Raw genomic sequence first — 27900 nt, 5'->3', positions numbered from 1 at the left:
TTCCGTTGCTCGCTGGACAGGGAGCAGGGGCTTTTGTGCGGGCAGCGAGCAGCCCCACTGGCAGCAGTGGCGAGCCGTTTTTAAGTGACAGATCGCCAGTCACGGCCCGGAGACTGTGGCCAGCGCCATTTGGGTGTTTGTTTTCCAGGAGGACCCTGAAATACCTGAGAAGGCCTTGAAGGCAGGGAGCCAGTGTTCCGACAGTCGTGTCCGTGTCCCTCTCCTTTCTCCAGACTTGACACGGAACTCCCCTTTGGCTTCAGTCCCTTGGCACCAGCCCGCAGTAGCTCCCTTCAGCGAGAAGTAATGAACTCTCTTCCTCGCTCCCGCCGGGGCACAAGCCAGGCAGTGGTGGCGACAACCTAGCACTTGCAGAATCTGATGCTGGGGCCCTGATCCTGTGGGTGGGTTGTGTGTCATCAGGAAGTACTTCTCTTGTATTCCCCCAGAGCCTCCTGAGCTGTTACCCTAAGCACGGTCTGTTTGCCACCCCCACCCACCCAACCCTTTCCTCACCCAGCAGAATAGAGGAAGACCCTCGACAACATAGATTGACCCAGTAGCTGCAACAGCGGGCTCAAACATAACAATTACAGGGATGGTGCATTACCAGGGTTTTGTTTGTGGGTTGGGTGGCTGTGAATTTGCACTCACTCTGCGCCACCTCACATTGCAACACGTCTGCCTCCTTGGCATCTGTCTGTCCCCCACACCAAACCTTGACATGTGCTTTGTTTTGCTCCAGTTTCATTTGCCTTAGCCGGACCAACCCGCCACCAAGTCACGCCGACTGAGTGAGCCTGTAGAGCAGAGAGCCTCGCCTTCCTCCTGAGGGGCAGCTGGTGGCCTCCCAGTGCTGGCCCTTCTGTTAGCAGCCCAGTGGGTAACCACTGCACCACCGGGCTCCAGGGTGGAGAAAAGAGGCAGCAGGCCTTTTCTTTCTGTAATGACCTCGCTGTCTGCTGTGTAAAGAAGGCTTGGATGGCCGTAACTGGGAGGCATGCCGGCAGATGCAATGACTGTCTCAGTGCTTCATCTGGCTGCAGTGCCATGAGGTGGCATAGTGGGGCAGAGATGGATCCATCCTAAAGGGTCCAGATCCAGCCTCAGCTGCTGGAGGGTTTTCCTACACATGCGACTTCACCTATCTGGGACACACTGTTTACCTCTGTAACCTAAAGGGTAGCTATGAATCCCCATTGACTCAATAGCAGCGAGTTTGGTTTGGGGTCTTACTAGCCTGTGGACACGCATCTTCCCTTCAGACCTGTTTGGAGTGAGAGGAAAGGCCCTGGGTACCAGCTCAGGGCCAGCAGCGTGGCAGGTCTGCTCCCAGCTTGCTGCTGTGTTAGGTTGCGAGGCCTGACCTAGAAGCATCACGTACCTGCCCCGTGTTACAGTTGGGCGTTTGAAGGTGAAGACGTTGGGAGACGGAATGTGGGAGAACAGGTGGCGGTGGTGCGTGGGGGCCCTGGTACACATTGTGGGCGCACAGAGGAAGGCACCCACCCCTGGGGCAGCTGTGCAGGACTCGAAGAGGTCAGCAAGAAAATGGACAGGAGGGCCAGGAAGGACCGCAGGCCAGAGGGGCCATGGAAGTGGCTCACAGGCATGTTGGGTCTGGGTGGTGGGAGCATCTGCCACCATCTGTCACATTGGGTGTGGGCATGAAGACGGAAGAGAGGTTCTGAAGACCAGGTCCAGGGTGCGTTGCCAAGATATGTAGGATTATTTCTAGAATTCTTTGAGAATGTCCACTCTTGTATTAGGCCAGGCTGGAATTCCAGCTGGAGTCTCCTTGCCTTCCTGCTAGCCCGGGGCTGCAGGCTGACCCAGTCTCCCCAGTGACAGCTCACTGGGTGTGTCTGGCAGTGCGGGGGCGGGGGGCAGGGCCATGTGTTCCCACAGCTGCTGTCTCACACCTCCACCTCCGTGAGCTTCAATTATGAGATGACGACAGATCAGGCGCTACCATCGAGCACTTTCTAGTGGCCCTGGGACACACCCACGGCCACCCTCTTTACTGTCTATTTAATGGGTGGTCAAGGGCTTGACCTCAGAGCCACTCAGCTTTGCTGTAAACCAAAAACAACCAAACTCACTGCCAGTGAGTTGATGCCAACTCATAGTGACCCACTAGAACAGGGTAGAACGGTCCCGGTGGGCTTCCGAGACTATAGGTCTTTTCTTTACGGGAGTTAGAAAGCCCCTTATTTCTCCCAAGTAGCAGCTGGTAGCTTCAAACTGCTAACCTTGAGGTAAGCAGCCCAACCAGTAACCCACTACCCCACCTAGGCTCTGTGCTGTGTTATTTGGCCTGAGTGTTTAATTCACTGAGCCTCGGTTTCCCAACCTGTGAAATGGGATCAATAATAGCACTAGGCTCATCGGCTGCTGGTTAATCTTAGGTGTGGCAGTTTATGGAAACTTTTAATTCAATTAATTTAATTATTAAATGTCAATAGTTGTAGTTGCTGTTACTCCTCACTGCAGAAACAGTATGGGTGGTGTGTCCCCAGTGCCAGTTTCAGTGGAGGCAAGAGATTTGAACTGTGACCCTGCCCAGCATAGATCTGGCGTAGTGCCTGGAGCTGGCATGCCTTCCAGCTCCAATGGGTACCTTTCCCACCTGTCCCCAGGGTCTCCTTGCTGCCAATTTTTTTTGTTTGTTTTTATTCCTAGGAGGTGATGGGCAAGTATCCTTTCTGCCGCCCTGTAACACTGCCTCCCCTCCCCACAGGGCTCCTGTTATATGTTAGCGTGTGACATGCTGTCGTGATTGATGCCGGCAGCTCCGCTCAGCTTCCATCTCCCTCCTCCAGTCCTCCCAGCTCACTGCTACCCAGCTGAGTCTAGGACAGAGTAGAACTGCCCTTTTGAGATTCTGAAGCATTGAATCTTTACAGGAGCAAAAAGCCTCATCCTTCTCCTGAGGAGCGTCTGATGGATTTGAACAGCTGACCTTGCGGTTAGCATCCCAGCTAGGAACCCACTATGCCACTAGGGCTCTCCCGTATTTCTCTAGTTCCCCATCCTGCAAACCGGTGACCCTTGTGGTGGCCTTTGATGGTCTCATTTCCACTAACAGCCTCTCTGCCTATCCCTTCCTCTCTGCCTGGGACCACAAGAGTTTAACATGACTGTGCACCGCCTCTCTGCCCACCACCACCAGCCTCCTCGCACTCAACAGTCTCATTACGTTTTCCCCTTCTAAGACCCCACCCCATCGCCGCTCCCTCTCACCCATGCAAGCCTTAACCCAGCTTTCCAGACACCCCTCACCCCAGGCTGTGGTTGTGTTGGAAGGAGGTTACCTTGGAGCTTCAGAGGAGTTTGGGTTCAGTGGGGGCATGTTTCCGCATCTGTGGGAAGAGCGGGAGCTGGTGGGTGCTTGCAGCATGTTTGTCTAAGGCATAGTTCGCTTTCAAGCAGTGGCTCATGGGAACTTTTTAAAACACCAAGCCAAGTCTGACTTTAGAAACTCAGAGCTGCTGGTGGGTTGGGAGGCAGGAGGCACCTGTAGAAGGAAACTAGCAAGCCCTCTAGTCCATAACCTTATAGGACAGGATGGAACTGCCCCTGTGAGTTTACAAGACATTTCAGGGAACTGACTTTATTCCCCCGTCCCCTGCCCCATTGGGAACTGCTGTTTTAGCATGTGCAGTTATTCAGGGGTCCAACATGACAGAGCGTCCGAAGGGCGTGAAGTGCTCAGTGGGGCGCCATCTAAGATCTCAGTCTCTTGACTCTCAGTCTCTGCCCCCCCCCCCCCCCAGAGTCTTACCTCCTCCCTGGCCTACGCCCTTGCTTTTTGTCTGAGAGACAACTGTCCAGATGCAGCTCTGCATCCTTGTTTTTTTTAAATAAATCATTTTATTGGGGCTCATACAACTCTTACCACAATCCGTACATACATCAGTTGAGTAAAGCACCCTTATACATTCGTTGCCCTCGTTATTCTCAAAATTCGCCTTCCACTTGGGTTCCTGGAATCAGCTCATTTTCCTTTTTTTCCCCTCCTCCTCCCCCATGAACCCTTTATAGTTTATAAATTATTATTTTATCTTATCTTGCATCCTTGTTTTTTAAGAGGAAAGTTTTATTTTGATTGATCAAGTAAGGATCCAGCCAGGACTGGAGTTACCAAGGCAAGCGCCTAGAAGAAGGGGGTTTCCAGTTCTATCCTGTATATCAGGAAGTACATGGGGTGGGGGAGCTTGTGAACATGTAACAGATTTCACAGTCAGTTGTGATTATGCATGTGGTTTATTGGGCCCCTTGCTTTCACATAGTTTCAGAGTTGGTTAGGTGACGTCTTTCCGGTGACTTGTCCCTTGACCAAAGTCCTCTTGTTCCAAGGTGTCTGTCCTTTCAGGGGGCCAGGTCTGGTCATAACCAATGCTCACCTGTGGTGATGGGATGCTTTCCCTGGAGGAAAAAGAATTTGAAAGAGGCAGCTTATCAGGAAGAGGAAGGTCAGGTTAATGATGGGCAGCATCTGTGGACTAGCCCCACATCCTGTGACAAGTGGTCTCCCGAGGCAAGCTGGGGAGCAGGTGAGGGCGGGTCTGGGCCCCCTGTGGGGCTCCGAGAGGAACTGCCCCAGTAGCTGCAGGTGTGCTTGCTGCTGTAGATGTATCTTCATGGGGCAGCTTCCTACTGGACCCAACCTGAGACATTGTTTTATTAAACTCAGGGGCTTACCGAATGAAATGAACAGCCCAGCTGCTTCCAGCAAGACACAGAGACGGGTGGGACAATTCTCATACGGCAGCTCCGAGTTGTTACTGGTATAGGGGAACATTTCATCTCTGCCTCATTGGATCCAGAAAACAGACTCACTGCCGGCGAGTCGATGCCAGTTCATTGCGACCCTCTAGGACAGGGCCAGTTGCTGTGGGTTTCCAAGACTCGTGCTCTGGGAGCAGAAACCCTCCTCTTTCTCCCGAGGAGCCGCTGGTGGGTTCGCGCCGCTCACCTTGTGCTTAGCAGCCCAACACATGACACCACCAAGCCTGTACACCGTCGCTCTCCCAGTTGTGAGATGCTTGCGGCCTGGGCCACGGCGGCCCCTGGCACAGTGCCATCCATTCGCTGTGAGGCCGAGAGCCGGGGCTCAGGGCGGTCCTGCTGTGGGCGCCAACTCAAGGGCCTGGTGCTTCAGTATCAAGTGCTGTGTTTTCATAACTGTCACCATAGCACTTTCTTAAACTCCTGCCCTGCGTGCACGAAGTCAGCCGTTTCCCAGTGATTCCACCCAGCCCGCTCCTGCTCTGGGTTCCACAAAGATCCTGTGTGTGGGGCGGGACGTGGCTCACGCATGAGCCTCTGAGAACCCAGTCTGTTAACTTGGGTGAAGTCCTGTCTGTTGAGTTTGGGAGCTTAGCATTGGCATGCCGGTCTTCCCACTCTCTCCAGTGTAAGAGTCTTACTCAGGAGAGCTTGATAAGGTGTCTGGATTATTTGGAAGCCTTGCAAGGGCCCGGCCAGAATGCCGAGAAGCACGGGGTGAGTAACGCTTTCACTGCCCTGCAGCCCACGATGAGCTGTCCAAAGGGAGGACCCTCGGGGGGGGGGGGAGTGTCTGCGTCTTAGTGAGTGGCAGTGTGCCACCTCTAACAACAAAACAAGCCCACGGTCAGGGGAAGAGTGGTTACCGGTGCGCCTGCATGTGGTAGGAAGGGTTAGGCGGAGCTCACTCGTAAGCATCACATAGCTGGTATTGGCAGGTGCCTTCGACACTGCCTGGTCCTGTGCCATCCACACAATGGTTATGTTTGAGCCAATTGTTGCAGCCACTGTGTCATGCCGTCTGGCGCAGGGTCTTCCTCATTTTTGCTGCCCCTCCACTTTACCAACTTTAGCTGATAGGGCAGTGCATCGTCAGAGTGTTGCCCGCTTCCCTGTCCTGAGGTGGATTATGATTGAAGGCCCATTTGAGGTCCTATGTTTTGTAACAGGAAAAAGGACTAGGATTGGTGGTTGAGGGGAGCCCTGGTGTCTTGTAGCAGCTGTTCCTCTCAGAAGGAAGGGGCTTTCTACTCCTGTCAACAGTTACAGTCCTGGAAACTCAAAGGGGCAGTTCTGTCCTGCCTGGTGGGACAGAGTCGGCATTAGCTCAGTGGCAGGAACCCTGGAGGTGTACTGCTGGTGAGATGACACTGCTAGCCACAGGTCCCCAGCTTAAACCCACCAGCCGCTTCTCGGGAGAAAGAGGAGGCTGCTGCTCCAGTAGACTTAGTACTTCCCAAGTTCTGCAGGGCTCCTGGGAGTGGGACAGTGTTCTGTTCCTTTGTGCTTTAGTTAGATCTGTTCGTGCTGGAAGGGGGCAGGGGGAATGATGGCTAGAGGGAATGGGGTTGCTTTTTGGGGTGATGAAAGGTTCTAAAATGAGCTGTGTTGAAGGTTGTACACTTCTGTGGCTATCCTAAACACACACATACACACAAATTTTTCTTATACATTTTAAATGGGTAAAGCATATAGTATGTGAATTATATCGTAAGTCTGTTGTACAAGTTTCTAAGATGCAAGAGTCATAGACATGGTGTCAGCTCTGAACATGTTTCTTGAGCCATGTGAGCCTGGGCACACTCAGACACCACTTGGCCTTGGCGCTTCTCTGCAAATATACCCTGTCAGATTGTGGTCAAGGCAAATGAGCTGGGACCTGAGAGCAGACACAGAGAAACCACTTCGCCACATCATACTCTTGTGTGTCTGTGCCCTGTCTCCAACAGCACTCTCTGACTCTATCATCTCAAACTCACTGCCTGGACTCATGGCGACCCTATAGGATAGGGTAGACCTGCCCCTGTGGGTTTCTTCACTTCTTTCTGTCATGGAACAACTAGTGGTTTCAAACTGTTGATTGGGTGGTTAGCAAACCCACTCTGCTACCAGGGCTACTGATTGCAATGGCTGCGCAGAACCCACAGAAAATGCTCATGATTACAAGGTTTCTTAAGTTACAATGCAGATGAAAAAACTCAGGCTACAGATGTTCTGTCATAACATGCCACAGTTCCTCCAGAGATGCTAATAAATGTCCAAAGGGCATGCCACTCCGCTGTAAGCCTCAACCCGAAGGCATTCTGCTCCGGCATCAAGGGTCAGCAAACCCTGCTCCCAGCTCCCACCATCCCACCCAACAAGCCAGCCTCCTATCCAGAACCTTTACCTGGACCATGAGTTGGGAAGTCTCTTGGTTCTGCTGCTGTTCCTTCAACACCACAGCTGTCTTCTGGATCCAGGAGGATCTGCAGGGATCTTGGGTCCAGAGGACATGCTACACTTCTGGCTCTTACTGGAAATGAGATCACACCCCCTTGCTTCTCAGAAGGCTCATTTTAACCCAGCAGGTTGGTGATCACAATCGAGCCTGCTGCTAATTACTCACAGATGAATCCCATCCCACCCACCTTCTTAGCCAGGCCCACTCAGGAGAAGGTCAGAAGCCCCACGGTAAATAAGTCACGTTCCCTGCACTGTTAGAGAAGTTTTGCCTCTCCCAGGTGCTCTGAGTTGACTCCACCTTATAGCCATCCCAGGGTGTTTCCAAGGGTTGCTTTTCCAGAAGTAGATTGCAGGGTTTTCCTCCTGGGCACCTGTGAGTGACCTCAGATCTCTTTCTTTTCAGTTAGCAGCCAAGGTAGCTGACTAAATGATTAGTTGACATTAATCATTTGCGTCACCAGGGTCTAAGGAGTCGGACAGGTTTTTCTGAGGATAGCAGCTGATTCGTGTGAAAAGTCAGTAGGAGTCCCAGCCGGCCCCGTGAAATGAACACTTACTGGGGCTGGGAAAGTGTGTGCATAATGAGTGCCTGGCACAGCCCTGAAACACCTCTGCTTACCTTGAGGCTGACCATCGCGTGCTGCTACTCAGCCTGCTGTCGGAGTGGTAGTTCCTCGACACTGCCAGGGCCAGGGTGGTGTGCTGAGCAGAAGAGAGCAGTTGGCTGTCTTGCAATGTGAGCTCTGAGGCTGGAGGAACCAGCCTGCTCGTCAGGCTGGTGCTGACTGACAGCAGTGAGGCTGTCTAGCCTGGAGCTGGAGCCTGGGGGTCCGCTGTAGGAAACAAACTCTTTCGGTTTCTAGCTCTCTACAGGCAGATACGTGACTGAGGGATTCATCGCGTGGTCTGCTTCCTCAGTGATAAGGTTTCAGAGGTACAGACTGATTTTGCATATGCCCCAGAGTGAGGCTGCTAACTGCCAGGTCAGTAGTTCAAAACCAGCAGCCCTTCTGCGGGAGAAAGACAAGGTTTTCTGAAAACAGGGAATCCAGGACAGAAAAACTCCTCAGGACCAATAATGAAAGTAGCAATACCATGAGGGTAAGGGGAAGGTGAGGTAGAAAGGGGGAAGCTTTCACAAGGATCTACATATAACCCCCGACCTGGGGGGGGCAGACAACAGAAAAGTGGGTGAAGGGAGACGTCGGACATAGTAAGACATGAATAATAACAATTTACAAATTCTCAAGGGTGAGGGTGGTGAGGAGCTGATACGGAGGGCTCAAGTAGAAAGCAAATGTTTTGAGAATAATGATGGCAACAAATGTACAAATGTGCTTGACACAATGTATGTATGTATTGTGATAAGAGTTGTACAAGCCCCCAATAAAATTATTTAAAAAGCAAAAATAATAAAAAAGAATGATCTCCTCCTCCTACAGTGAAAGATGGTTAAGAATAAAGCACACAGCTGACGATGTTTGGATAAATGCAAAAAACATTGCAAGTGAGGATGCCAATCAAGAAGTAATATGGAAACATCTTAATAAGTTGTATTATTTTTGTCAGGTGTTATTTAACATTTTTATCAGTGTTTTAAAATTCTTATAAGAATTGTTTACTTTCTTGCATACTACAATCTGTAACCTTGTATACTAATTGTATACTTAAAAAAAAAAAGGAGTGACAGTCTTGGAAACTTACAGGGGCATTCCTACCCTGTCCTATAAGGTCACTGTGAATTGGCATGGACTCAACAGCAGCGAGTCTCTGAGTGTTCAGGATGGGACCAGAGTGACTTTCAGAAAGCCCTCTGAGAGAAGGCAGTGTTCAGGTAGTGCTTATGTGGTGCGGTGATGCATTTGATGTGCTGTGCCAGCCAAGTCTTTTGTGACGCCCACCAGACTACTACTGGGTGGGCCCGCACAGGTTGGGTGTATTTTCTCTTGTCCTAAGGGGTCTGATAAGAGAGGGTGGAGGAGATGCTGAGAAGGGTGATAGGATTTAGTTGTGCGTGGTTAACGGGATTGGTTGTGGTTGTAAACACATGGAACTCTAACATGGGGTTCGGTCAGTTTTGCCATCCCACTTTGTATGAAAGGAGCCATCTCTGAAGCAGGAATCCCAGACTCAAAAAAGAAGTCGGGAGTGGTGCGTGTCCTTTGGATCCCGCAGTGCCTGCAAGCTGAACTCATGGAAACAGCTGTGACAGCAGAGAAGTACCAAGAGCAGGAGACGGAGCGGTGGCTTTCATGGCTCACTGGCCAAGAAAACTGCGTGCCTTCAGGAGGCTCACTTGTGGAGTGGGATGCTTTCCGGGCACTTAATTGGGGGAGCCACTTAATTTGCTGACCACAGAGTGGAGCTGAGTGCCCTAGGCTGAGGTTTCTGGCCGGGTGTCCTGCTCTCTGGGCCTTTAGCAACAGTGCTAAAGGTGCTTTGTAACACCTCTGAGCAAGGTAAAGCCTGAGAGTCAAAGACAGGTGTGCCTGCAAGTGCAGCTGAGAGGATACATTACTGACTAGAAAAACGGTGTCCTGAGCATTTCTGATCCTAAATAGTACCCTCTTAATCTCCTTAATAAACCCCCTGGACATGATGAGGATTGCCTGTCAGTTCCGTGTGGCATTGCAGTGAAGTAGCTGAGAAAAGTGCTGCGGGAGGGCTGACTGGTGTCAGTGGTCAGGAAGGATGGAGGGTTGGGCCTGTCAGACTCCACGTCAGAGGAAGCAGGCTCAGGCCGATGTTGAGTTGATTCTCTTGTGAAGTCAGAGGGGGCTGTGTGCCACCCCCATACCATTTGTACAACCTGGTCCTAATCATGTGCATATTTTTAATAGAACTGCATCTGTACTCAAGAACTATGTCTCATTGGCATCCCCTACCCCTGTGTCTAGTGTTATGTCTGGGATTATTATTAATTCTAGAACTATGTCTAGGATTAAACAACATACTAGTATCAAGAATTGCTTATTTCTTTGTATGATGTTTCCATTTTTCATTCTTTCAGTAGAATATTTACTACCTCTTAGGAATTACATGCTAGAGACTGGCTAAAGAGTGCATGCAGGTACAGCTTCATCCCTCAGCCTGTGCCATGGGTCAGAGGACGGCCAAGGGGTATTTTGTACACGTCTGCTGCAGTGCCACCTTCGAAGCTCAGACGGAGGGTGCATTGGAGGGCCAAGGAAGCACACCTGACCATTCTGGGGGAGGAAGGATGGTGCCAAGCAAGTTCCCCAGGGGCATGGACTGTGTGCACAGGGATGAGACAAGACTGGGCATAGGACCAGTACTTCGAGGCGTGTGTGAGGTGAGGGGACGGGCCAGTAGCAATAGGAATGGACAGAAGAAGGTGGGGAGGAGCGGCAGACCCTGGGGCTGTTGGTAAGATGGAGCAGATAGGGTGTCCGAGAGCATACGTTGTTTTTAGTTTTGTTTTATTCTTTTTTGCTTTTTGAGACAGGAAGTAGCTGAGAGGAGCTCCTAGGGCTCTGGTTAGTTCCTGGCTCCCTGGAAGGGTGCGTGGGTTTATGAGCGGACCATCCGCACAATCTCAGGGCGGATGAGCCGGTTTGGTGAGGGACAAAAAGGAAAGGCTGAACTTGTTTTCGAAACGTGAATTTGAAGGACCTACGGATGTCTCAGCGCTGGAGACTTGTCAGGCGTCTGGGTGGAAGCTCTGGGGAGAGTTGCAGGATTGGCGATCGGGGCGCTATCAGATTATACCCCCGGTCCAGAGGCAGTGGGGAAGTGCATCGGAAGAGCTCTCCGCTCAGGGGACAGAGCAGATGTCCCCAGGGTGCCGTCCTTCTAGCATAGCATGTAGCACGTGCCCTGGGAGTGCGGACAGTGTTCACTTGGTGAGGCAGCGTCAGGGATGGCACAGGTAAGTAGAGAAAACATGTGAAAACCAGATGTGGTCACCAGGGAAGCCGAGGCTTGACTCTCCTCTGTCACTAAACCTTGCCTCCTCTCGTTTTCCTGGTTTCTAAAATGAGAATCCTTGAGGTAGTTGGCAGTGGGTGAGACATTGCACACAGAGATGTCTCTTTTTGTTTTGTTTTTTTAAGGAGCTCTGGTGGTACAAGGGTTATGCACCCGACTGCCGCATTGAACGGTGGGAGGTTCAAATGCGCCAGTGGCCCTGCAGGAGGAAAGAGCTGGTGACCTGCTCCCATGAGGACCTGCAGCCTGGGAAACCCTGTGGGGCAGTTCTGCTGTCTGGTAGGGGCACTGTCAGAACTGACACAGTGGGACACACAGCCCCAGCCGCCTAGCTATTTATTTACTTGTTTATGTGAATTCTATGAGAACAACACTTTTGTGCTCACTTAGCGCTGCATTCCCAGCACTTGGTGCTTTGGACACTCGGGAGCTGTTTGTGGAAACGGTCATGTTGGAGCTTCCAGCAGCCACACATGCGCTTCAAGTGCTGGCTCACTGGCTGCCTGCCTTCCCCGAAGCACAGTTCTGAGAAGAGGGGGTGGGGGAGAGTCAGCAGCACTCCTGGGGCAGGGCCAGCTCTGCCGTGTGGGTTCCAGCAGGTGTGTCTCCAGGGGGCCCCAGTTCTCCCACCTTGATCTCCCATCTTCTCGCATGCATAGGAGGTGCTTCTGGCTTGCCGTCGGGGAGGATTCTCAGAGGCAGCTCTGCCGGGCCCCGGAATCCTGGATGTTCCCAGGGGAGCCTGCAGAGACAGGCTCCTTTTGCTCTGATTATTCCAGCTCTTGTTCTCTTTTTACATGAAAACAAAAACCAAAAAAAGTAGCCATACGTAGGCGTCAACTTTGAAAGAAAGGGATTGAAGAAGAAATCCAACCCTCCCCTGTTGATTGCCATTGCTTGCACTGGCTTCACGGCATGAGGGAAATGCCCTAGGTTTGAAACCGTGGACATGCTGCCAGCACCATTTGTCACTGTCTTGTGCCAGAGCGGCCAGCCTTGAGCGGACGGGAGCTGAGCCGAGTAAGTTGCCGCTGCACAAAGCACACAGGCCACGTGCAGCTGATGCTGGTGCACAGCTCGGACTTGCTCACGACGTGGACTGCATCCATCTTCAAGTCTTGCAAGAGTTGCGGACCTCTGTCAGTGTAACTCAGGATCAGCTCTGCCTGCTCATGGAAGAGCCCTGTCTTTTCTGCCTTCTACTCCGCCCACTGAACAGGAGCTTCAAGTGGGGTCAGCGAGGAATTTGAGCATCTCACGTTTCACAGCTGTGGCAGTAAAGAGTGCCACCATTTGTGACTCGGCAGCTGGGCAGGGAGTGTCAGAGCTGGCGGGTGGTGGGGCAGAAGGAGCACAGGGTCAGGGGGACTTGGGCAGGAGGGACGAAGGTCCCAGAAGCTCCCCTTGCCCGTTCGTGTAGATGCAGTTGTCGCTGAACTCGGGGAGCAGTGCCCAGGACAGTGCCAGGCCCGACTATGGCTGTGCCCCTCCTGCAGTTCTTAAGGGCAGGCAGCGGGTTTCTGATCTTTCTGGAGAAGTAGCGTAACCACAGCAGTCTTCGACCGGAGGCGCTGTTTTGCCTGTGCTTTCTTTCCTGTGCGACCAGAGCACCGACGTATCAAGTTAACTATATCAGTACTCAGGCCCGTCCGTGTATTGTATCTTAATAGCTCATCTGTTTCTCTGGCCCCTGGTTAGGAAATGAAACGTGCATGAGAGTGTGACACACTTTAAAATCTCTCACTACTTAAAGCCATCCGTCCACTCACTCAACCAAGATCTCCTGAGCATTTATGATGCACAAAAGCCTGTGTTGGATTCTGGAGATTAACAACAAAAAACCACCCCAAACTCACCGCCCTTGAGTCATTGCTGCCTCGTGGCGACCCACAGGACCTGGTAGAACTGCCCTGTGAGTTTCGGAGACCCTAGCTCTTCCCATGGAGGCTTTGAACTGTGAACCTTGCAGCCCAACGCATAACCACTGTGCCACCAGAGCTCCTTTTAGGGATATACAGGGGCGCCACACGCAAAGCACGTCCTCGTCCTGGGAGCACATCTCCACTGGGAGGGAAGGCAGATGTTAAACAGTAATTATCTGAACAGCACGAGGCTCCCACTGTGACAAGGCTAGCAGGGGGAGAGACGTCGAGCATCTGGGGCTTTGTAATAGGGAAGTCAGAGGAGGTTCCTTGAGGAAATGACCCCTGACCTGAGTTCTGATGGACACACAGCTTCAGGGAGCCCAGAGGGAGGGGATATGCGTTGTAACTCAGGAGCGCAGCCATGGGAGGCTGAAGGAAGATGGCAGTGTGACCAAGTGGAAGGAAGCAGCCCAAGCCCCGCTATCAGAAGCTCCTGAGCTGTGGCAAGGCCTTGTCTTCACCTATGAATAGTTGAGAGCAGGCCATGTTCTGGAAAGACCTTGCCTGCTTTGCGTTAGGGTCAGAGTCAGGGAGACAAAGGAAAGCAACTGCAAACGCTTCACAGTGTGAGGGGAGCCAGCCTGGGCCTCGGGCGGTGCTGGTGGCAATAAGAAAGGAGGATGGAGTCTAGATACACATATTTATTGGGCAAGACTGGGAGAATTTGGTGATGGAGTGAATGCAGTGTAAAGGATAAGAGAATGTAGGCGGGGGAGGGGGTTCTCTTAGGAAGACTAGATGGAAGCACAGAATTGCCCTGTCTGCGCACAGCGGGGCTGGTCATGGTCAGTGGGTGTCCTGGAGGGTGGTGTCTCAGATGTACAGGGAACTCTTAGGGACCGGTCGGGATGACAGTCGAGACTTAGGCCTCAGAGGACCTCTGGAGGAGGAAGTCATCAGAGGAGACGATTTGAACTGCCGTTTGGCTTTCAGCCAGTCATTTATATGTGGCATGAAGCGGGGCGATGGGGCTAGGTTGAGTGTCCTCCTTCCACGTCACACCTGGGCATTTGTGCTACTGAGTGAGGGCTGGCCAGACTAGCAGATCAACTATTTGAGGGAAGCTAGCCTCGGGAGGCGTGGTTTAGCTTGCCCTGATTGTGCCAGGAAGCCTCAGTGTTGTCTGTGTAATGATTAAAGCCAAGAAACGTGAACATGGAGACCCTATGAGCTTCCTGATGGGTGTGGTGAGGGGGAAAGATGGAATGTCGGAATCTTCTCAGAGCCCCCCTTTGTTTCCACCTTTAGCTTTTTTTCTTTCATAACCTTTTACTACAGTTTAATAATGTTATCATTAAATTTCTAAACCCAGCAAACAGACCATTTGTTTATGAAGGACTCGTGATAATTAAATTGTGTATGGCAATCTTATGATGATCCTACTTTGTATCCTTTTGCTGTAGTAAATCTGTAATCGTACTAAAGAACTCTCTGAGTTCTCGTAAGTCATTCTAAGCAAATTATAGAATCCAAAGGAGCAAAGAAAGCCAACAGGGGAACCGTGGGTGCCCCAGAAAAGGTGCCTTGAAAGCAGCCCCTTGTAAGGGAGGGGAGAGGGAAAAGCTTGAGTTTGCAGCAGGTCAGAAGTAAGGGCCGCCTCAGGGGCTCTCCCAAGATTATGGTTGGCAGTCTGATAAGCACCCTCCCAGCTCTGGGGGGTTAGGGGCAGAGAGGAAGTGCCACGGCAGGGCCAGCGGATGTCAGAGATGCTTGAGAAGTGGGAAAGTGGAGGTTTGGTTCATCTTCACATATCAAGTGATTGGATTTATATTGATCCTTAGCCACGAAGTGTGGCAGGTCCATTCACTGAGAATGCTACCCTCAATTTCCTTTCTACCTTCGTTCCACATGAGAGGCAGTGTAGCGTCACCTAAGGCCACAGACTCAGCGGCCAACCAGAGTTTGACTTACACCGTAGCCTTGCTCTGGCCAGCTGTCTTAAGCAAGCTGTTTCATCTGCCCACCTTACTTTTATCACCTGTAAAATGGAGATAATAGGAGGTATAATAACCCTATTTCCCAGGGTTGCTGTGCAAATTACATGAGTTAATTAGTACAAGCCATTTAAACAAGGCCTGACAGCAAGTATGGCTTAACCAAGTGGTTGTTATTATTCACCTCTCGGTCTCACAAAGGCTGGCCTTAGAAATTACCCACTTTGGAATGTGGGACAAAGATATTTGGCATCCACAGATTGGACAGTTGTGATTTCTAGAGTCCAGGCGGGACCTCTGAGCAATGATGTGGTAATTTGGAATGTTGCTGAAGGAGGAGATTGCATTTTCTCATCCAATTGTAAAGGTCAAGTTGGACAGCTTTTAATCACTCACCCAGCAGATTAGCCCACGAAGAGAATAGCTGACACATGTTCCAAACACTGAGTAAACCCCAAACCACACTCACTGCCACCGAGTCGATTCCAACTCAGAGCAGCCCCGAGTCAGCACTCAGTAGGGCGGACCTAAGGGCACTTGGTGTTGCAGCACAGCCCACTTTGAGATCCACATCTAGGACCATGCACACGCAGTACAAGGCCATTTTTGCACTCTGGTAGGGAGTCCTGTTCACCCCTCTGTTCAGCTCTGCTTATTTGCCTGGGGTTGGCACATATAAAGTGTTACTGAAAATACTGAGATGCTGCTTCTATAGTAAATGGCATGGGGCAGGACTAACCTGACCTCCTCTGGCTTCCTTACTGCCACGGGCTCAGGTATGTCTTCTCCTTCCAGCCTCTTTTACCTGATTCTGACACTAACACTAACTCTTCCTCCCAAGACCTACTGGGTTTGATAATCTACTGCAAAGGCCATGTAGAACTCACAGAGATTACTCATGACGAAGAGGTTTATTAGGGAAGTTAGGTTAGCACAAACCAAGCCAAGGTCACTAAACAGAAAGGATACAGTCCTGGTTCCACAGCAACACCTCATCTGGGCCAGCAGTGAAGTCTCCCAGCCATGTGGTTCCTTGACTTCTGTTTCTGGGAACTGGGAAGTCAGCTCACCTGGTGCTCTGTCTCACAGTCCCATAGTCTCGGGTCAAGTGAGGGGAAGAAGGTACCCCACAGCCTTAGCAATGCTCCTCTGAGTCACAGTGTCAGGTGCATCTGGTCTCGGTGACCTCTGCCACTTCAGCTACAGCTCTTGGATGTGCTCTTCCCAATGGTCTTGGAGGTTCTCTGTGTGCCCCAGCTGGCTCTTATAGACCAAGGAGTGGCTTGGATGGAGGAGCGGTTTTGGTGTTTTTGCTGACCGTACCCTGAGGAAATTGCTGGGTTGCAGGGTGGTGGCTTAGTCACACCCTTGGGTAAAAAAGAGCCTTTAAAGATGCCTCTTCTCCCACCCCCCAAAAAACAGAGGGTGTGACTTGGTTTTCACCCTTTACTAAGGTCAAGATCAAACCCCACCTTAATTCTGTAACAGAGCTCACCCTCCAAACTGGGACGAGAGCCACGGGCAGAGTCCAAAATTAGAATGTATCCCATGAGGACTTATGGCTACAAGGGCCATGTGCATTTGACTATATCTCAGTTGCCACCATTAGTAATTAATGCTTTACGCTCGGAGTTGAAAAAGCAGTTGTGAACACCGAGGCGGAAGTAACAAGAGACCGTTGCCAAGGAGAATCTCCACTCTGCCCTTCAACCCCTCCAAACAGACAACTTCCAAAACCAAACCAAAAGAAGAGATGCAGTGAGAACGTTCTGGGGGTGCATGTCTTTACAATCCCCATGTGCAGAGCTGGACTGGCATGTTTTGATTGGAGTGGCGGCCGACGTGGTTAAGAGTGGTGGTAGTGTGAAAGCTGGGTAATCATAATCGTATATTTAAATTTTTAAAAGGAGAGGTGAGAGAGTGGCAGTCATTGAGTATATAACATGATTCCTTAAACTCCAGTACTCAAGGATTTTGATGATTTTTAATCTCCATTTGCCAACTTCAGGCAACGTGATCTCCTTTCAGAACAGCCAGCAGACAGCTTTTCTTTGCTACGACATGCCTGAGCAGCCCCTCGCCCTTGGTCATGTCAGCAAACCACTAGTTGAAGTGCGGCCAGAGTACTTTCTACTGCAAAAGAGAAGCCACAATATGGCCAGACCCAAACTACTGTGGCTTTCTAGAAAACAGAGTCCTATTACTAGGGGCCAGGTGGAGGGGGAGCCATCCTGTGCCCCCTGGAGGTCGGGCAGATGTGATGGGATTAGAGCCCATTTGAAGCGCGGTGCTGTGGAGTCTGCCCCAGCTCAGGGACGGGGATCTCGTGGGTGTCAGAAGTGTGCTCGATCTACAGGGTTTTGAAGGCCGATTTTCCCAAAGTACATAGTGCCTTCTCCAACATGCCTCTAGGTGAAGCCCAAGCTTCCAGACTCCAGTTAGCAGCTGCGGACACCACCCAGAGATACCACAGCGCCAACTTGGAAGTTGCTAGTCTTAGGAGTTCACCGTCCACAGACAGAATCGAGAGCCGAGTCACCTTGCTTTCCTATAGCGATCAGGCTGAAAGAGAAGTAGAAATTATTGTACTTAATGCGATAGAATCTTGGATAATTGCAGCTTTTAAGAAGTGTGTTTCAGATCTGTGCATACTCACCAAAGGAAAGGAGGAGCTAAGGGAAAGCATCGGGATGAGGTACAGCTACTACAGTGTCCGCTAATCACAGCATTTCCTGTTGACTGAGCGTGTTTGCAGGCACTTACACAGGTTGGCTTGGTTGTTGCTGTGGTTGTCTGTTCGGGCTCAGAGCTGCCCCACCCCTGTAGGGTTTTCTTGGCTGTAATCTCCATGGGGGCAGACCCTCAGCCTTTTCTTACAGCCTTCATTTTGGGAATTATTATTTCCATTTTGCATAGGACATGATGAGCTGGGATTTGGGTGTGGATGTGAGTCTGAATTATTTTTGTGTGTAGTACCTACGAGTTTGAAAGGACGTGGGGAGAAACAGGTTTTAAATATCGACACTGCACTATCCTTAGGAATGGAAGCCGCTTCAAGAGGCAAGTTGTGTTTTAAAGCACAGATGGATGGATTCCCACCTAATCTGAGAGTGAAAACTCATGATTCCCCTTCAAATTTTACATTTCAGTGGGAAAAAACTAGGAGCTTGAAACATCAATTTTAGAGAAATAGGTCGACTTTGAGGGGGAAACGTCTATGTACTATGCCCTTGGAGCAGTTTGGTGCCAGCTGAGATGAAACCAAGTTGTGTTTTGGCACCTGTAGCTGTACCGCCTCTTAGAATGTGCCCCGAGGTTGTGTGCAGTTAAACTAAGAACTTCTTTTTAAACTCCAGATGTTGTACGGAGTGGAAGCTGGTGTGAGCATTTACAAACGTTTGGACCTTTGGGAGTTTTGGTCTAGAACCCCTACCTGATTCTTCTCAGGTCTTTGGTCTTTCTGGCCAGACCACCCCTCTTCTGCCTTTCCTAGCTGCCTCAAGCCCATCACAGTCTGAACAAGACATGCACTCTGAGTGGGAGCTTATTCAGAAATTGGAGATTTCACTTTTTAGGACCCACTCTTCCTCCCCCCGAGTTAAAAAGTATTGCTACAAGATCCTAGGAACATTATTAAATAAAAACTTCAGATTGTGAGATTACGGGTTTTTTTTAATGTTTTTATTGAGCCAAAATAAACATGCCTTGCAATTCAGTGGTTCAGTTGTCAAGGAAGAGTTGCACGATCATTGTTGCAATCAACTCCAAAACCTCTTTCTTCCTTCTTGACTCCCCCGTCCCCCGCATCCGTGAAATGATCACTCCGTGGCACCACGACCTTGAGAGATGACTCACACCATGCTGCTTTTCAGGGTTCTCTGAGTTTGGACAACAAAGGAATCTGTGGGAACGAGGTCAGGGCTGTATGGTGGACGGAGTCAGGTTCCCAGGGAAATTCTCATAGGATAGCTCGTGCTCCCCTGGAAGCAGGAGCAGGTGCGGTGTCCTGATGCAGAAAAATATTTCTCAGATCAAAGCTCCTCGCCTTTTTTTGCCCCCTCACCAATGCCCTTTTCCAATTAAAAAAAAACTTCATAATAAACTTCCATGATCTTTTTCTGCCCTTTGAAAAACTTACCAAGATGACCCTGTTAGAATCCCAAACAGCAGCTGTCACAGGCGCTGAGCTGACCTCTGCGTTGAGTTGATCTAGTTCAGCAGATTCCCCGAGATTTTAAGCCGCTGTTTCAATACCACCACCACCACCCACCCCAGCAGAGACTGAGAGAGCTTGCTTGCCAGCGTCCACTGGTGACAGAGCTGTGTTTCAGCATGCTCTGTGTAGCGTCAGCCTGTACGCGTATGCATCAGAAGCCTAGCAGCAGTGCTTCTTGACTTACCCTTGTCGATGCAGTGTATGTTTGGAGGCAGTAAGGCTAAGAATGATCTTCGGGTTTTTTGGTTATTGTTGTTTGTTTGTAAAAGCACTTTTGACTTTACCTGGGGTGGGGTGGGGTGGTTGCAGTGGTTGTTTTCTACACCCAGAGAGGTTCCAGAGGTGCGCTCCTTCACCGAATAAGCACATCCTCAGAGGCTTTCCTGCTTGGTGACGTCAAACATCCTTACCCCTCCTAAATCCCACACACCGGAGGCAGTGGCTGCCCTCTGTCCAGCATGTGACACTTCCTTGACAACCAAGACAGTGAGGAGGTGGCTCTGCTACTGGCTCGGCTCTTGATCCTGTGGCCCTGGATTGTCCTGTGACGTGTTGAAGGAGATGACCAGTCATCTGTGCTTGCTCGGCTGCCAATTCAGTTGACCCCTTGGTGGGAGTTGACAGAAACCCCCTGTAACTCACGCATCTCCACAAGGGAATGTTATAAGGATACTGGTGTAGCTCACGGGTGGGGGCCTGATTAGAGCTCACGGAGCCCTGGGAAGCTGGTTGGAGTGCAGGCCTGGACCCTTGTGTGCCTGGACTCTTATCTCCCAGTACCCCGTGTCCTGCGCCTCATCGGCCCCACCCACTTACAGTACGTTGTCTAAGCAGCCAGCCCTTGTAGCTCCTGGGCTGCATTGACGGGGTAGAGAAAGCACTCGGCCAGTTGTGGGACACCCATCCCTTCCATGTGCAGTTCAGTTGGGGAGGGTGGGACACCCCAGCAGGGTGGGGGAGCTGGAATTGGGGGAGGGCAGAATTCTAAAAGGTGTCTCCTGATTGATTTGTTTATAGAACCTACAGGGGGAAGGAAGTACTCTGTCAAGTAAACAAACCTGAATGGTAAATAATGCTTTAGAGTGTATTCTAAAAGCTTGGCTTCTGTGTTAATCCTTTTGACTCTTTAAACAGAGAAAACTATTAGCCTTTGCCACTAACCATTTCAGCAATTACTGGCAGGTCGTATAAACACCCGTCTCCTGGTGATGCTGGCATTGCCGGATCCACGACTTCTCCTCCATCGGAGCTGGCTCCCGGCACAGTCAAGTTGTCTGACACTTGATTGGATTTAATGAATAGTTTCGCCCTCCTCAGAAGAGGATGATAGAAGCTGTCAAAAATCATTGTTCTTCCGATTTGCTCATAGCCAGTGACAGATGACGGGAAAGAAAATGCAAACAGTGAGAATTTTTAAATTACCAAATCACGCATACAATTTCCATATGTAACCCGATCCCTGCCTTGCATAAACTGCTGAATAATGCATGAGGCTGCTGGGTAATGCATTGGAAGCGTCTGGATGCTAGGTATAAGCCCCCAGAGCATTGCCACGCTGTTTCTCCAGATGAGTGCTCAGGCCCCAGTGTTTGTACCAGGTCACAGGCACCCTAGATGTGTTGACACCACTCCCTCCTCCCTCCCTCCCCCTTGAGAGCCAGGGCCTCAGAAGGGCTTGGTTTGAGGACATCTCTTCAGATGGAAGTTAGCCCTCTCCCAGAAAGACCTGTGCCCCAAACAGATGCTTTGAGAAAGCTGTGGTCTTCACCTTCAGCCTTAAGACCGGCGGCTGTCTCTCCCTGCCTCTGCTGTGCCCAAGTTTCTTTGAATGTCACCTTTCAGTCAGATTTTTCCAGGTTCTACAGGCTTACAATTAAGTGCTCTGGAATGCCCATTCCCCATAATGTTATCCATAATTTGTTCTGATCCATACAACTGAATGCCTTTTCATCGTCAGTATAAAAGGTACACATTAATGTGGTGAAGATTGCCAATTCTGTCCCTTAAACACTGAACCTAAAATAAGGTAGCCGAAGATGCTTTCCCTGAGAACCTGGTCCCAAATCCCTGTTAGAAGTGAATGCACCGTGTGACACTCAGTCTTGTGCTTTCAGACAATGTGCGATTTTCACAGCCGCCTCCACTAAACGCTGCATCGTGTTGAAATGATACTTGTTTTCTGTTCGTGCCTTCGAGTGCTTTACCGCGTTCATTCTCTCTCAGGAGCACGCTCTCCTTTGCTTCCTTCCCTTGATTCTGGAGGAAGAATGGGAGTGGTGTGCTCTATGCTCGTGCACCCCATTACTTTAGTTCACTGTCCCATTTCCAGATGTGATACCTCATCCTGTTCCATTAGGTGGGGGCTAGTAGGCGCCAGTCCTACATAAAATTAATACATTTAACGTCTCTAACTTGTTGGAATTTTTGGTTTTCCTTCAGTTAAAAATTAAAGTAACTACCAGTATATAGTTAAACTAACAAACACACTCTGAAAGCATGGCTTTATGTTATTTCTTTTGACCCTTTAAAATAGCACCTTTTGCTCTTCTCTTCTAGGAAATCCACACAAACGACAAAGAAGTGACAGAAAAGGAAGTAACTCTTCACTTGTTGCCAGGTAACCATCAAGTTAGCATCAAACCTCATGTCCAATTCAAAGCCACCATAAATGACCTCATCCCTACCATTGCTATATATAAACCCTTTGTTTTACACCCAAGGAGTAGTTCCACAGTCATGAGTTGGAGACCCGCATCTAGGTCTTCCGTTCCTTAACTACGCCTGGGTATTACATCTGCAAGGAATGCCTCTAGGATCCACCCTCCTCTACACAGGTGAAAAGAGAGGCACCTCTTTCACTAGGGAATGAAGCTCTTTTCAGGTAGCCTTACTCGCCAACCCCAGTTTTTCCTCAGGTCTCAAACCAGCACTAGCCCAGCCTCCCCCTGAGCCCTAGGCCCTCTCTGGCATACCCAGTGCTCACATTTAGCTGCCTTTGCATGAAGCTACCTGAATATCTCAGGGCAAGCCTTAGGGGTGTTCTCACCTGAGGGTACTGGTTTACTAGCCTTGGGGCCACCAGGGCTTGGCCTGGAGCAATCATGAGGACACCAGATTGGGTGGATACTCCTGCAATGGAGGAAAGTGACTATAGCTTAAGTCACATATTTGTGACTGAGGCACAGCGACGATTTCTATCTACAGAGATTTCCTTTGAGCTGCATTCTTCTACTCTCTCTTCCTCAGTCCAGTAGTAGCTCAGGAAGACATTTAAGGTCCATTACTCCAAAGCAATGAGGGCCTCGTTCTGCTAGTTTTTATGTAACTCCTGTGACTTGGGAGACTAAGAATATCCACCAACTTCTGACAGTTCCACCTTCTTTGGTAAACTGTTGTGATCTTGAAACTGTTGAAAAAATCCTTTTAAATCTCAAAGGTTCTTTTCCTGTCAAATAGAACAGCCTAAACCTTCCTCTGTATAGCCTACTGTGTTTTGCCTTTCTGTGGGAATAATGACTTTGAAACTGACTTTTCTGTCTAGCTTGAAAACACAAACGCGGTGCCATCGAGCTGGTTCAGTGCTGACTCTGAGTGGCCCTATAGGACAGGGGAGAACTGCCCCTGTGGGTTTCCGAGATGGAACTTTTTTTTTACTTTCATTTTAAGCACAATTTCCTCCTGAGCCGCAAGTCTTTGCGTCCTCAGTTTCTCCTGGGACAGCTCGAGCTGTAGATCTGTATGGGAGCAGAAGCCTAGTCATTTTCCTGAGACGCGCCAGGTGGTTTCACACCGCTGACCTTGCGGCTAGCAGCCCCACTTATAACCAGTATACTGCCAGGGATCCTTTATCCTGGTGTACATATAGTCTACCTTTGTCATTGAGGTGTCTTCTAAGTGCTTCTGTGACTTCCCAGAACCTCAGTTTCCTAGACTAAAGTCTTGTCCAGCCACAAGCCCCACAGCTCTGGGTTGTGGGTGTGGTGCACCCACGTTGTTAAGAAGGTGCCCATGTGCCCTACTTACCTAGTCTCCCCAGGGAATTCGGTCATAGCGACCGCATGTACCTTCTGTACATTGACACCAGAGACAGGGCCTGCCTGGTTTGGAAGCAAATCTCGCTTTTAAAACTGTTACATGTTAGTAGCTTCAAATCAGGCCTTTGGACCAATTAAAACTAGTTCACTCGTGACCCAAAGAGTGAAATCAGAACAGATCCAAACAGGAGATGGAATGTGAACATTCCTAGGTCTTGCAGCCTGGTCTGGGCGAGTCAGAAGGGGCAGAGTCCAGCCCACCGGGGCCTGATGTGCGGAGACTGGCTGACTGCAGGACTGTGGCACGGGGCACGTGCTCCAAGCGGATGCTCTGCTGCCTTCTCTGAATGCGGCACTGTTGTTTCTGGCTGAGATTGGTTGCTGCTCACCATGCACATGTTCCATGCTTTCTTAGAGGGAGCTCAAGTTACCAGCAGGACATTGGCCCATTTTTTCTGTTCCACTTATCCACCAGGTTCACCCATGCTTCTTCATAAATTCAGGTCCGTCTGGTTCTGCTTCAGTGACCATGACTGAACTGGGAAGAAGCCATTCAGAGCCCTGCTCTGAACACAGCTTGCTCAGGCGTTTCCTATGCTGGACTGGGCACGGGGTGAGGGGAGGGAGGGGCCCCGCACTCTTTCTGGACCAATTTCAACCACCGATAAGGCCTTGACTTCATTGTTTTCTTCAAACTTCATGGTCTCTCTAGAGGGTGATCTGGTGACCAGGCCATCTTCTGCTGTTTCCTTAGAGCTTCAGCCAGATGTCGTTGGCCCCTTGAACAATGGGAAACAAATTCCAAAGCAGGTGACCTCTGATAGTCTTTGTATGAAAGGCTTCTTGGTTAGACTTTCAATAAGTCAGGTTTCAGCCAGAAGTACAGGCAGGAGGCATTGAAGGAGCTGTCCAGAACAAGACCGGCGTGGGGAGGGCATCTGTTGGAGGAGTATCAGCCTTTTATTGTTCACTGCTTAGTACTTACACTAAGCTTTCATTTTCCGCCCATGCCTCTCTTTTTCCCACCCACACATCCTCCCATCCCAGCCTCTGTGCCTAACGCTGCTGCCTGCAGGAAAGGCCACCCTCCTGGGGGCTGGCCGCCTGCAGATAGAGCAGGAAAGGTGACACAGTCGCAGGAAATACCTCAGCGAAGAAAGAGAGGAAGCTATTCCCCCCCCCCCCCAAACTCCTGACATCCTTTTTCCTTCCATCTTTGTCCCCGGGGCCAAAATGAGGGTGCCTGCCCATACTGCAGAAGACCGCAGCACCTCCCCTGCGTGCGAAAGCCGCTTACAAGCCACAAGCCCCAGAGCCAAGGTGTGAGCAGTTCCAGGGTTAGAACCCGCACCCTCCCAGGGAAGGGGCCTGCAGCCCGTGTTCGAAGGCGCATTGGCAAGCCTCTGACTTTGCACATGCTTCGGTGTCGCTTCTGTGGCTCAGTCATAAAAGCACCAGGGCCTCTGCTTGACAGGGTGGCTGCCGCAGAGACCACGAGTTGGGAAGCCTCCAGAGGTGCACCCTGCGCGCGTTGATCTTGCCCATTGGTAGGCCCCACCCCACGCTAGCTTCCCCGCCAGAGTTTAGCAGTTACTGCCGTGCTGGAAAGCGGAAGGGTTGGGAAGTGCCTTATTGTACTGTGCGTGCTGTGTGAGGAAGCCTGCAGGGCTTTGCCGCTGCTTGTCCCCCAGGACTTGCCGTGAGTGGCTGTGGTGTGGTTTCCACCAGGTGAACAGCTGCTTTGCGAAGCTAGCACCGTGCTCAAATACGTCCAGGAGGATTCCTGCCAGCGTGGGATCTATGGGAAACTCGTGTGCACCGACTTCAAGATTGCTTTCCTGGGCGATGATGAGTCCACACTTGGGAGTGATGTATGTATGAGCTGCCCGGCTAATGGGGGGCGGCGGCTTGGGGGTGTGGGGACACAGCTCAACTGGGTCTCCATTAGCTTTCTCCCCAGCTGCTTAAGTACTCCCAGCCCACGTGAACACAAGGATACATGCCCTTCTTGACCTCTCCTCCTCCTTCCTTTCACTTTCTTACTGTGAATTGGGCGAAGGTCCTCAGCTTCCCAGTCAGCCGTGTGTACACACTGTGTTCCATGGCAGTGGCTGGGTGCTCCGCAGTGTGCCATCACTTATCCCGCCTTTGCCAACCTCTCTGAGGGTGGCCCCTGGGTACATGCGGCCCTTTGACAGGGCCCTTCACTGGCAGGATTCTTCTAAGATATCCTGCCTATGCCCCGTGTCACGCTGCCTGTGTTAGGCTTCAGAGCCTGGCACCGGCAACCTATTCTGTACTTCAGTATCATATGTACCATTCATTGAGAAATAACCCAAACTCTCTGCCATAGAGTCAACTCTGACTTAGAGTGACCCACTGTGTGTTTCCGAGACTGTTAACTGTTTAGGAAGTAGAAAGCCCAGTCTTTCTCCCAAGGAGCTGCTGGTGGTTTTGAACTGCCGACCTTGTGTGTCGCAGTCTAACACGTAACTTCTGTGCCACCAGGTTCATTGAGAAAAGGTCTCCCCAAACATACTAGTTTCTCTTGCTTTCTCTCTACTGAGCTCTTCCTCAAACCCAGGACTGGAGTTCCCTCACAGGAACTTGGGGGTTTGCCTTAGAGAGTGAGAGCCCTTCTGAGCTCAACAGCAAGCACCTTTGGGAGACCTGTCTGCTATAAGGAGGAAGTTGTCGAGGGCGGGCCTGAGTGAGGAGAGGCCTGCCCGCACCGGTGGGGAGCACTGTCCAGTCACGGCACTGCCCGGCCCCGGCTGCTTCAGCGGTACCACCGTGGCTGCTCAGAGTGTGGCCTGCTGGCTTGTTGGTCACTCTGGGGGACTGGTTCCTGTTTCTGTACAAAGATGGCACTTGCCAGATGCTTGAGTCGCCCAGTGCTCTCTCCCCAGAACCGTCCTCGGGTGGCCCTGTCAGTTACCTGTCAGCAACTGTGTGGAGAAGTGCTACCCTGCCCCTCACATGTCAGACGGATGGTATGTGCCCTGGGAGGTTAGCCGGGAACATCCCTGGAATGGCATGTTCTGTCTGCGTGGGAAAATGAGTGCTCACGAACTGTCCTTGTTCCACTTGTCCCCACTCTCTCCTGGGCAGAGCTGCCTGTCCGCCTTTGCACAGCACACAAGTGCTGGGCCAGGAAATGGCGTAGCAGAGCCTAGAAGGGTGTTACAGTTGCTGTCTCTGACTCTTTCAGGAAACTCAGTTTAAGAATAAAGTGGTAGGAGAGAATGACATCACACTCCACTGTGTTGACCAGATCTGTGGGGGTGAGTATCTTCTTGCCTTGTGGGTGCCGGTGCAGCCCCTCGGGTGGCTTGGGCTCCTCGTGGCCCCTGTATGTTAGGGGAACGATGTGCTCAGACTTTATTCAGAAGCAGCTCACCAGGCCTTTTTCCCTGAGGCCTCTGGGTAGAGTTGGACCTTTGACCTTTGAGTTCGTAGCCAACTGCATTCAGGGACCCTTTATGGTTCACAAATACACACACATATATACACCCCTGTGCATCACCTTGTTTAAGTCCGTTTTATAGGTGGGAAAGTTGAGAAGGGACTCGGTTAGAGTCGCATAGCTTGGGGAGCTGGCCTTGAACTTGGGCCCTGTTTTCTCAAGTGCTCCTCAGTTCCCCAGTGAAGTAGGTGTTGGCTACATTTGTACTGTCCCTGAGAGCCGCATGGGCTCTGCATGAGGATGTCTCTTCTGTGAACAGCCAAGCCTTTCTCAACTCCTCCTTCTCTATTTTGGTATCTGGAGCTTTTTCACAAACTGTTCCCAACGCGACCAGATGCTGAGTGTTTCCAAACTTGGGGGTAAGGGAGAGAGGCCAGGGGAAAGGCTGGGAAGGTGGGGTGTCTCAGGAGGGAACCTAGCGTAGTCTAGAGAGTAGATCCCTGGGCACCTACCTCCCATCTCCTGTGATCCCACTGTCATGCCAGTGGGCTTGGTCCTGTCCACAGGACCTAGGGTCCTATCCATCTGGACCTAGGGTCCTCTCCAAAGACAAAAGACCGTCACTTGCTCCTTGAGAGCCCAGACCCTGCTGGGTGGGGCGGAGCTCCTGCGGATGGCAGTCTGTGGGGAGACAGGGCCATCCTTTGCACTTGGTGGGGCAGCCTGAGGAGGTGGCACCGACCCGCTTGCTCGGTGTTACCTGGCTGCCTTATGACCCTTTCCCTCCCTGGTTGGCCCATTGATCCGCAGTGTTTGAGGAGAAAAAAAAAACTCTCTGTGGACAACTGAAGAAGTACCCTGAGAAGCTCATCATCCATTGCAAAGACCTCCGGGTATTCCACTTCTGCCTGCGGTACACCAAGGAAGAGGAAGTCAAAAGGGTAACTGGTCTCGTGTTTTGAAGTTTTATTTCCCATCAGTTTCCCCACGAACCCTGGTTTCTGCTCACGTTACTTACTGGCCACGAGGACTCTTTGCTTAGCGCTGGTTCCAGTCTCCTGTGTCTTGACCAAACACAAGAGGTACGCTGGCGGCCGATGCCTTGAAGCATGCGCTCCGTGAGTGCTGTGCGTCTCAGGGTTTCCATTCCCACGGCCCCTACAGGGCGGGGTGGTAAAGAGGGCCCGCGCAGCTACAAGCA

General features: G+C 50.9%; 1 protein-coding gene across 2 annotated transcripts in view; it reads left to right on the top strand.

The window, feature by feature from the left end:
* MTMR12 (myotubularin related protein 12) overlaps positions 1-27900 on the top strand; it is a 75639-nt gene that overhangs the window by 8812 nt on the left and 38927 nt on the right. For both annotated transcript variants that reach the window (XM_075540902.1, XM_075540903.1), the window contains exons 2-5: positions 21816-21876; positions 25022-25164; positions 26505-26577; positions 27510-27640. In XM_075540902.1, the coding sequence (XP_075397017.1) occupies positions 21816-21876; positions 25022-25164; positions 26505-26577; positions 27510-27640 (408 nt within the window). The remainder of the gene's footprint in view (positions 1-21815; positions 21877-25021; positions 25165-26504; positions 26578-27509; positions 27641-27900) is intronic.

The sequence above is a fragment of the Tenrec ecaudatus genome, chromosome 2 (genome assembly GCF_050624435.1).
Source record: "Tenrec ecaudatus isolate mTenEca1 chromosome 2, mTenEca1.hap1, whole genome shotgun sequence".
Lineage (NCBI taxonomy): Eukaryota > Metazoa > Chordata > Mammalia > Afrosoricida > Tenrecidae > Tenrec > Tenrec ecaudatus.
This window is presented reverse-complemented; position numbering and strand designations above follow the sequence as displayed.